Source organism: Malus sylvestris, chromosome 10 (assembly GCF_916048215.2).
Source record: "Malus sylvestris chromosome 10, drMalSylv7.2, whole genome shotgun sequence".
Lineage (NCBI taxonomy): Eukaryota > Viridiplantae > Streptophyta > Magnoliopsida > Rosales > Rosaceae > Malus > Malus sylvestris.
In genome coordinates this window covers 7784907-7795720 of record NC_062269.1, presented here as the reverse complement: position 1 = coordinate 7795720, position 10814 = coordinate 7784907, and the positions used below count along the sequence as shown (strand labels likewise).

General features: G+C 35.2%; 2 protein-coding genes across 3 annotated transcripts; both read left to right on the top strand.

Moving 5' to 3' along the window:
* The first annotated feature begins 2617 nt into the window (after positions 1 to 2617).
* On the top strand, positions 2618 to 4618 carry LOC126584938 (uncharacterized). 2 transcript variants are annotated; one of them, XM_050249308.1, is made up of 3 exons: positions 2618 to 2761; positions 3484 to 3585; positions 4240 to 4618. In XM_050249308.1, the coding sequence occupies exons 1-3, from the start codon at positions 2645 to 2647 to the stop codon at positions 4564 to 4566; spliced, it is 546 nt and encodes a 181-aa protein (XP_050105265.1). In that variant the 5' UTR covers positions 2618 to 2644; the 3' UTR covers positions 4567 to 4618. The 2 variants fall into 2 exon arrangements, 1 of the variants encoding a protein (XP_050105265.1); XR_007610199.1 differs by lacking the exon at positions 4240 to 4618 and having other exon boundaries at positions 2618 to 2772; positions 3484 to 3769.
* Positions 4619 to 6494: 1876 nt separating this feature from the next.
* On the top strand, positions 6495 to 7304 carry LOC126584937 (indole-3-acetic acid-induced protein ARG7-like). Its single transcript, XM_050249307.1, has one exon. The coding sequence runs from the start codon at positions 6575 to 6577 to the stop codon at positions 7013 to 7015; it is 441 nt and encodes a 146-aa protein (XP_050105264.1). The 5' UTR covers positions 6495 to 6574; the 3' UTR covers positions 7016 to 7304.
* The last annotated feature ends 3510 nt before the right edge of the window (positions 7305 to 10814 follow it).

Here is a 10814-nt window from a genome sequence, read left to right as displayed (position 1 = left end):
GAGACCACCATCACCCATGCCATTTTTGTCCAAATCAAACCCCCAAACTTCTACTTTCGAGACTTATGGGACACAAGGAATTATATGGTCGTTTTGCATGCACCATTGAAGCACTGTGAGGTGTTCTTCCATGGAGTCCAAGAGCTTTAAGCTCTACTTAGAATTCAAGTGAGGCTACCTCTTTTCTATCTAGATTTTCTGGGTTATTCTTGATGTGTTGTGATTTCGAGGTTGGGGCATGTCATCTGTTGTGTTGTTTTAGGGCCTAGGGTTCTAATTTAGGGGTTTTCTATAATGGTGGATTGAATGGCGAGCAGGTGTTGGGTGGTGTCGCTGCCGGTTCAAAACTTAGCATCGTCCCCATCATTGCGGTCCGATCATCCATCATCATCGTCGCCTCCGTCGTTGTCATCTTACTCAAAAGTCAACAAGTAAGGGAATCAGACTGCTGCGCTGGTAACAAAGGGTTTGAGTGGGGAAAAAAAACAGAGGACCCGTGTACCTGGCCCAAACCGGCCCATTTCAAATGGGCCGGGTTAGGTCTAGTTCCAGTTATCAGATTTGCAATGCCCGCCCCGGCCCGTCCTATTTTCGTTTTAAGCGAGTCCGGTCCGGTCCCTCCAAATTTGGGCCCAGCCCGGCCCGTGCCCACCCCTAATGCCAATAGTTAACAGACAAATTGATAAACAAGGAAACGAGGTATGACATTGCAACGAATTCGTAAATTGATGTATGATATTGCAATGTTCAAAAGGTATGAGTTTGTTATGTGATCCAAAGTTGAGATAGTGAAATATAATTTACTCTTTTTTATTTTTTAAAATTTGGGCGAGAGACCGGGCCTCGCACCTTCCATGTTATCATTCAACAGCCAAATTCACAAAAAATTTAATGAATGACATTTCAATGAATTCATAAGTTGATGTATGACATTGCAATATATACAAAATGAGGTATGAGTTTGTTATGTAACCCAAAGTCAATGTAATAAAATGTAATTTACTCAAGAAAAACTTAAAACGTTTCTGAACACCAGTGAAAAGGAAAGACCATAATAGAAGGGTGACCAAACTTTGATTTTTCTAACCCTTAAGTGCAGAGTTACTTGAGCATAATTGCATTAAGGTTTTGTTTGATATAAATAATGAATGGGTCCTTGACATCAGAACCAAAAATATTCAACAGGCTTTAATTGATTAGTTTAACCATCCATTGAGCTCTGAGGGGTTATTTGTTGCAACAAACGTAGGATAGGATAGGATTAATACATTGTAATCCGAACTTTGGAGCTAATCAGATTCCATCATACTCCCTGAACATGGCCTAATCACACAGACCCAAACAAGTTTGTGAAGTCCCAAGCATTTCTCTTGGCCCAGCTTTGCCAAATTATGAGCAGCACAATTCTATTGTGGGTTCACATGGAGAACCAAATTAAGTTATACAGAGGGTGATTATCAACAGCAACATAAAACACCTTGAGATTTTATATGTGTCGGAAAAGACATATATGACACTAGTACATTATCGTTGTGAAGTTTAATACTAATAATACAACACTAAGAAAATTTTCTTTAAATGGTATTGTGTCAAACGAGACGATGCAGTACCAATGTACCTGCTTAAAGTAACTCTCGACAAAAATAGTTTTTAATATGTTTTTTTTAAGGCTGAGATGAAGGCTTGAGGTTTGACTAGCCGATTTTCGATTCCAATTTTTATTTTTTATTTTTAACTTTTGTAGTTGAACTTTCAAAGATATCCCCCAAATTGGAGCATATTTTCCTAAATCTTCAATTTTGTACTATTTTAATCAATATTACTGTGATAAAAAGATAGAGGTCGACAAGAGCTTCAATGGGGTTAGGGAAAAAATAAAAAGCGCCACAACAAAATTATATCCTTCCATTTCATGCTTAATTAATATATATTTGTGGACTTAAGCACTAAGCACCACACCAAGAATTTTCAAGGTTTCTACTGATTAAAGTTCAAGCACTCATTTATTTATTTATTTAGAGTCGCATAATATTTCAATTTATTTTTTATTAGGAGAGAGGTATCGAATCATTTTTTTCATTTTGTTTTTCAATTTTTTCTTTTGTTTTCAAAACTCACAAAGTACTACGGTTTAGTAGTACATATTCTTGATTTACTTGTAAATAAGAAGTTTGAATATCGTGGATAACGAGTTTAATATTAATTTATTCCTTTTAGTGTAAATATTTCATTGGATTCAAAAGCACAACAAAATTATCTTCTATGAAATTTGAACCTCAACCTCCTTCACCAAAATAAAGTTTAATAAATCACTAGGTAAAATCATCGTTAGCTTGATTTTTCAGTTCTTTGATCAAGGCTCTATTAATTTAAACTACACTAATTTACGAAAAATAAAATATAAATTTGAGTGCAAAAAAAAAAAAGGAAAAAAAGCTGCTATACTGTTGTGATGACTTGGTCTAACCTTGATTTTCAATATTCTAAAATTGAATGTGTGGTGATATGAGTATTAGGTATAACTTACTTCCTACTTGTGCTCCACTCAATAAGTACCTGCACATAAAATTTTGATACCATGTGGTGCATTCAACTGCAAACACAAAACAGTTAGCTTTCTAATCGAATCATATCAAGTATAATAATGCAAAAAGAAATGGCTAATCAAGAAATGATCTTTAATTTAGTGTTTGTCTTTGCACTTGTAGCACTGAGGCACCACAAATTCAAAGAGAGTGAAGAAGGGTTTACAACTTTCGATGTACGGAGCAGGTATTTTTGCATTAAAATATGTAATTGATGCCATGCATGCATAAAGAAGAGTGTGTTGATTTTTGTTTGGGAGAAAATCTTGTTGATCAGAGCCTGTTTGTTGATCAGTTAACACTACAAGTTAAGACCGATGTCTCATGTCATGCTCCTCCTCCTCCTAATAATTAAGTTGCCAAAACTAACTTGAATAATTAATTAACTTATTAATTAATTGGTATCTTATTATATTATTTGTGGGTTTATTTATTTCATCATGCACATGTTATTTCCCAGCATAAAATCCTACACACATTTATCAAGATTAATAAGAGTATTGAATAATTGATTTTTTTTTTTGTCAAAATTGATTTTTAATTTTTCACTTGGAAATGATTAGCATGCACTTCATCAACTGTATTTCCTTGACACAGAAAATATAATCGGATCATATCATTACATAAACATGGGCACTATACAAAACAAACAAATTGTCAAGCTTATAAATGTTAGTAGAATTAAAAAATACCAACAATTGTCTACTAAATTGAGAAAATTGAATCAACGGTCCCTTAAGTACAACTCAACGGGAGGAATGATCATTGAACTTAAAATTCATTAAATTTGGTATTTTTGTAATATTGGTTCTTCTTTAACAGATATTTTTCACGAAATAACTAAAATAATTGACGGTGAACAAATTTAAAGATCACTTGCATCGCTTTCGAATTTCAGGAGCTAAAGAAGATCTTCAACTATGTAGTGGTTGTCTTTGCACTTGTAGCGCTGAGGCACTGCAAATTCAAAGGAAGAGAAGAAGGGTTTATAACTTTCTATGTACGTAGCAGATGTTTTTGCATTAAAATATTAATTGATGCCATGCATGCATAAAAAAGTGTGTGTTGATTTTTGTTTGGAGATAATCTTGTTGATCAGAGCCTGTTTGTTGATCAGTTAACACTACACAAGTTAAGACCGATGTCTCATGTCATGCTCCTTTTCCTCCTAATAAGTTCCCAAAACTAACTTGAATAATTAATTTAACTTATTAATTAATTGGTATCGTATTATATTATTTTGTGGGTTTATTTCATAAGGTTCATTGGAATCGGATGCACTCATGCACATGGTATTTCGCAGCATAAAATCCTACACACATTTATCAACATAAATAATATTTATTGAATAATTGATTTTCAGTTTTTAGTTTTCACTTGGAAATGATTAGCATGCACTTCATTAATTGTAAACATGTTCTATATCCTCGACACAGAGAATATAATCGGCATTACATAAACATGGGCAGGAGGATACAAATCAAAATTGTCAAGCTTATAAATGTTGGTAGGATTTAAAAATACCAACAATTGTCTACTAAATTGAGAAAATTGAATAAACAGTCCCTTAACTATGACTTAATTGGAGGATTGATTACTGAATTTAAAATTCATTAAATTTGGTATTTTTGTCATTATGGTCCTTATTTAACAGAGATTTTTCACGAAAAAATCAAAAGGATTGATGGTGGACAAACTCAGGGACCACTTCTATCGATTTCAAATCTCAAGAACCAAATTGGGGAGTTATGTCTGTCACATCCTAGACCGGCTCCGCCGTAGCACGATATTGTCCGCTTTGGGCCCCGACCACACCCTCATGGTTTCGTTTCTGGGAATTTACGCGAGAACTTCCCAGTGGGTCATCCATCATGTGATTGCTCTCGCCCGAACTCGCTTAATTTCGAAGTTCCGATGGAACCCGAAGCCAGTGAGCTCCCAAAATGCCTCGTGCTATATGGAGGTGGGCATGTACATATAAGGCACATCACCCCCTCTCCGTTGGTCAATGTGGGATGTTACATGTCAATCTCAATAACCATTTTGGCTAAAAAATATACTTTAAATCTAATGATGGAATTATTTTTACTAAATTATATAGTCAACATACATTTACGTTGCGTTCGATTTTCTATTTCACATCTATTTCAATAGAATTGAACAGAAATTTCTCAAATATAAAACATGGCTCTAGTCCAATTTAATTGAAGTACTCTAATTTTGACCACCAAACCAGACATAAATATATTTGATATAAAGTTCACATACACCTTCATGTTACTTGACTCCATACCCACTAAAATTTTATTTTTAACCTTCCTAAACACATTGCATCTGTTAGTTGCAAGACATTACCAAACTTGAGAAAATCCAGTCGCATCTGTAGTTGGAAAACACCTCTTTGTTCTTTGTTCTTTTCTTGTACTTAACTAGAGAAAATCCAGTTGCATATATTTGCTTGTTGGTCGCTGAACAAGCCCATGACAATGACATACTCCAAATCCGCCAAAAACAATCTTATTTCATTTCTTCCCCTCGCGCCCTACTACACATTACTAGTACATGCACCTATCATTTTTCGTTGGTTTTAGCCAATCGACCGAGGATGACTTATTTACATCAGGCATGTCACTATAAAATATTTTATATCAATAACATAATTTTTTTTAATCAGGATTAACACAGTTACATTAGTTTTGATTTTTTTTTTCACCGGTTAGCATACCGTATCCTTTAACCAAACAAAAATGGTATCCGTACTCTTAAATATGAACGTTTGTAGTGTAAACCAATTGCATTCAAGATCATAACCTATCTTGAAAGTGTCATAGAACGTCCACAAGTTACCCACCAACCTTATTCTAGTAATAACAACATCAATTTGTGTTATAAACTGTAACCTTATCTTCATTGTGTAACCATAGAGCGTCAATGTTAACGATTATAGTGTAACTTTATCTTTCTTGTAATTTAAACGTTGAAAGATATGAAGGTAAGTAACTAACGATGATGTGTAATTACTTCACGACGTCTCTAATAATAGTCCACCTCTATAATGTAATAAGGTGTCTATGATATAACCATCAACGTTTGGTAGTGTAATGCAATCAAGTCTAAATATAATTATCTACATTAACAGTGTTATGGGAAGTCCATAACGTGAAGACCAACTTTATTAAAGTTGATAACAACATCATTCTATATCAGTAACTATAACTTTACCACGACCATATAACCTCAAAAAGTGTAAATTTTAATAATTACGTTGAATTTTAACGTTATATTATAACAGTGGTATACGTAAAGAGTCCAAAACAAAAATATAATTTCGACATCTAATAATAATAACAAACGTCTACACCGCCGCAGTTCGTAGAGCCATAGCCGTGTAGGGAACTCTTTCCCCACAATCAAAGCATGTCTATTTTTTCCTTTGTCAGGAGCCAATCAAGCATTTATCTAGGATAAAGATTGTCTGCCCTCCTTTTTTTCATGTCTTTTCATGTTTTATTTTTTTTTGTGTGATCACGGTTAAGTTACGTTAATATTTTATATTATTTTTTTTTATAAAAAATAATAAGACAAAAATAAATAGTAATATAAAATATTTACGTGACTTAACTGTAATTACACAAAACAAAAGAGCATATGAAAAAAGAGAGGGCAAACAATCCTTCTTCTTTATCTAGTGAGATTCTCAGAGGCGTGGCACATCTATGAATAAACTGAAGACTTTTTTTTTTTTTGGTAAATAAACTGAAGACTTTAGTGCGCTAATCCCATGTTATCATCTCAACTTTCCTTTCTACCCATCACATGGCCTTGACAACAACTTTAACAACAGCCACAATCCCGTAATTATCTCCAGCTCCAGGGCCGTTTCACTTCTCCAAGTCCCATATAACCCTCCCACCAACAAATACTCATACACCCATTTGCCATTACCTCCTTTTAAGCAACTCCCTTTCTTTTCAACTCTTTCCGGCAATATGTCACCGGCGATCAGCAAATGCAACAAGCTCCGACGCATTGTCAGAATCCGTCAAATGCTACAACGCTGGCACAAGAAGGCGCGCCTCACGGCAGCACGCGCGCCGTCCGACGTTCCCTCAGGACACGTTGCGGTCTGCGTGGGGAGCAACTGCAAGCGGTTTATCGTGCGCGCGACGTACCTGAACCACCCTATCTTCCAGAAGCTTCTAGTAGAGGCCGAGGAGGAGTACGGCTTCGCCAACCAGGGCCCCTTGGCCATCCCATGCGACGAGTCGTTTTTCGAAGAGGTTCTTCGGGTCCTGGCCCGGTCCGAGTCTGGTAACTCCGGGCGATTCTTGAACGTGGAGGATCTCCAGAGACGCTGCCACGGGGATGCTTTGAACCAGCTTGAGTATTTGGGTGAATCTCGGCCGTTGCTTCGCGCGCGGGTTGGCTGATAAATCTGTATGTTAATTAGGTATGGGGCTTTGAGTGGAGCGGGTCGAGTTGAGACGACTCAGCCGAGTTTCCGAGTTAAATGGACTTCGAGTACCGACTACTGGCGACTACTCTATGAGTTAACTAATTATTTTTTTAATTATTTTTGGTAAAGACCGAATTAGGAGTGGTTAATTTGTGTATTATTGTAGAATTTCAGGATATAAATATTCAACAAATTAAATGTTTGATATCTAATCTATTATACTTGTAGTAATTCAAAGGTAGATTAATCTTTTTTTGTTCTTATTAGTTGTTTCTAATTTCTATGGTCTTTGACATACTTTTATACTGGAAGAGATCTAGTTAATTTACGGGAGTTCTTTCATGTAATCCCTAAATTTTACCTCTACCATTTTAAGTTAGAATCTCGTAAATAATAACATAGAACTTAATTATTCTCTTACTCTTTACTGTAAATAAAATTGTAGCACAAAATAATAATTTGAGAAAATTGTAGCCATAATCTCTCAATTTTAACTCTATAGGAGTAATAGTCCTTAAACTAAAAATTCATGACCATTGGTTATTTAACTTATTACAACATGCAGTTGTAGTCATTTTCGTCAACTCTATTAGAATTCCGTCAAAATGAGTCATGTTGAAATAATCACTACTACAATTAGGTTAGAATTGAGGGATTATTGCTCTAATTGAGTTAAAATTGAGGGATCATTACTACAAGTTTTCTCATTTGGTTTTCTATATTTGCTTATTGATTCAACCTCATTTGAGTAGCACGTGACTTATTTTAACAGAAATTCTAATGAAGTTGACGAAATGAAACATAGCCACATGTTTTGATGACTTAAGAGATCAATATTGATGAATTTTTAATTAAAAAACTATTACTCCAACTAAATTAAAATTAAGAAACCATTACTATAATTTTCTATAATAATTTATACTTAATATCAAAAGCAGATGTGCTCAACTGCTCAAGTGCTAAGTTAATAAATTAATGGTGCTAACCACTATGTACGGTTGCAATTGAATCTCATGAAGGAAGCTGCTCACATTTTTGTATTCATTCAAAGATTATCTTTAAAAAAAAGTTCATTAAAATCATAATTGGTTAAACTATTTAGTTATTGTTGCAAACATTTCATCAAAAGCAAGCATATTCAATTGGAAAAATTGATAAATTAATACTCATTCTATGTCTTATAGTAGGGTGTGGCTACAATAAATGCCTCGTCATATTGAATGCTCCAAAATTTTAATACAATTATCAATCGCTTTTTGTAGCAATTCAAGCCGCCTGTTTGGTGGAATAGTCAGAATAGGTTGGAAACAGTTAAAATGGACTTGAGTTCAGTTCATTATTTATTATGTCAAAATATGAATTGGACGCAATGTGTTATAAATGCATAATAAAGTAGGTTACATTATCTATTTTTATATATGAGTTAATGTTACAAATCCTTTCTTACAAAGCCTAATCAATTGTCGCCAATCCAATTGTTCCCTAAGGCCTAATCTCATACAGCCCACCAAAAGGGCAAATTTTGCCATTGATTGGGTAGTCAATGTTCTAATATCAGTTTATTACCCTAAAGTTTATTAGTTTTCAACATTTCATATATTAAGTTTTTTTTTTCATTCCAGTCTAGTATCTAAAGTTATAATTCTAGGATACTTTCGTATATCCGTTAAGTTTTTTGTCAGAACCTCTGTTAACTGATGACGTAGTGTCCATGTAGACAATGGTTGGGCACCACGTGTTCCAGTCTGGTACCTAAAGTCATAATTCTAGGATACTTTCGTATATCTGTCAAGTTTTTTGTTAGAACATCTGTTAACTGATGACGTGTTGTTCATGTATAGAAAATGGTTGGGCGCCACGTGAATATAAAAAATTTAATAAAAATTAAAAAAAAAAAATTTCTCTCACCCTTTGATCTCCACCTCAGCCTTCCCCTTCCCTCTCTACCTTACCCTTCCTAACTCCCATCCCTCCACATATCTCCCAGTCGTCCCTTAACCCAACTCCTTATCACCCACTCATGGATTTCCATCAATCCCAATTATGATACATTAATTCGTAAACAGAAGAATCGGCACCGATCGATCATTCCTGAATCTTGAAGGACATTCTCCTCCAAGCCGACCTAATGCTCCTCGTCCTTGTTACCTTCCTCTCCATCCACAACATCCCCAAAAGTTCCACGCATAACTCTGGTACTGCTTTCGTAACAAAACTGCTGCCCAAGCCAAGCGCCACTTTGTCTACGGCACCCAGCTCCTCGCCTAGTCCTGATATGTCGACTCCCGCTCCTCCTCCACCTCCCTATCTCAGTAGGCCCTCAACGAGGTTGAAAAGGCCATCACACTCGACCCCAAGAACGCCGCCCACATCCTCAAATCCCTTGCCCTCGACACCCAGGGATTCAAGACCCTCGCCCTCGACACCCAGGGATTCAAGACCCTCGCCCTCGACGCCATTTACGTCGCACTGTCCTTTTTCTGCCAGAAGAGCTTGGCTGACGAGGAGCGGGACGATGCACTCATCAAAAGGGCAAAGATCAAGTAGTTGATGAACTAGAAAGCCCATGTTGACTCGGTGATCGAGGATATAACTCGGGCTGTGGAGCCAAGTCCGGAGAATGTGAAGGCGTTTTGTACATTGGCCACATGGCCCATATTGACATGTGACACTCAGATATTGTCCACATGGGTATCATGTCATCAGTTAATGGAGGTTATGACGAAAAACTTGATGAATGTATGAAAGTATCCCACAATTATGACTTTATGTACTAGACTGGGACAAAAAAAACTTAATGTTTGAAATCTTGAAAACCAAGAAACGTGATGATAGTAAACTGTGATTAACACTAAAAAATTTATTTAGAGTATGCTTAAAAATAAAAGAATGATTTTCGAGCTTCCAGTTGTTCGACACTCGTATGCTTGTTTGTATTTACGGATGGTACCATCGCATGGCAGCTTTGTAAATCATGGCCCTGTTTGTCATGATCGTCATCACAAGGCTTTTAAATTTAATATATTTTTGTTACTCCGTTAGAGTAATTATAAAAAAAAGGAAGATATGACTAAAGGATGGGTATGATGAGCAAAATGAGGGACCACAATATAAAGAGTGTTTGATACACTTTAATCATATAAGATCATTTTCAATCATTGTGTTAAAAACCAAATTTTTTAGCCCGAAAAATTTAGCTTTTAGCCCAGAAACAGTTTTTCTGCTCCAACCCTTCTGACCTAAAATTTTAGCGCAAGATTCTTAAAGAATGAACTTAGGCTAATTTTTTTCTTAAATTAAATTAAAAAAAATATGTAGACTATCGTAAATTAATTTTATGAACATTTTAATATAAAAATATTTAAATTCCGATAAATATTGAAAAATCACTAAATTTTCAACAAAGTAAGCCTTCAACTTTCACCAATCTTTCAACTTTTACCAAACTTTCAACTTTCACCAACCGTTCAACACCAAACTTTCAACTTTCACCAACTGTTCAACTTTCATCAATCATCCTTTGTAAACACAGGTCCAATATTAGTTGATCACACAATCTTTCAACCTTCAATCTTCCTCACAGATCCAATTATGACCTCTAATATGCTCTTTTGCCATGTTGAACACTTTGGAAATGGAAAGAAATGGTAGAAAGATAAATTGGAAGAATCGTAGGAGAAAATTGAATTTTTGTGTGGATGTTTGAACAAATTCATAGATATTTATAGAGTTTTGGGATGAATTTTGAGTTAAATATTTTTTTAATTATTTTA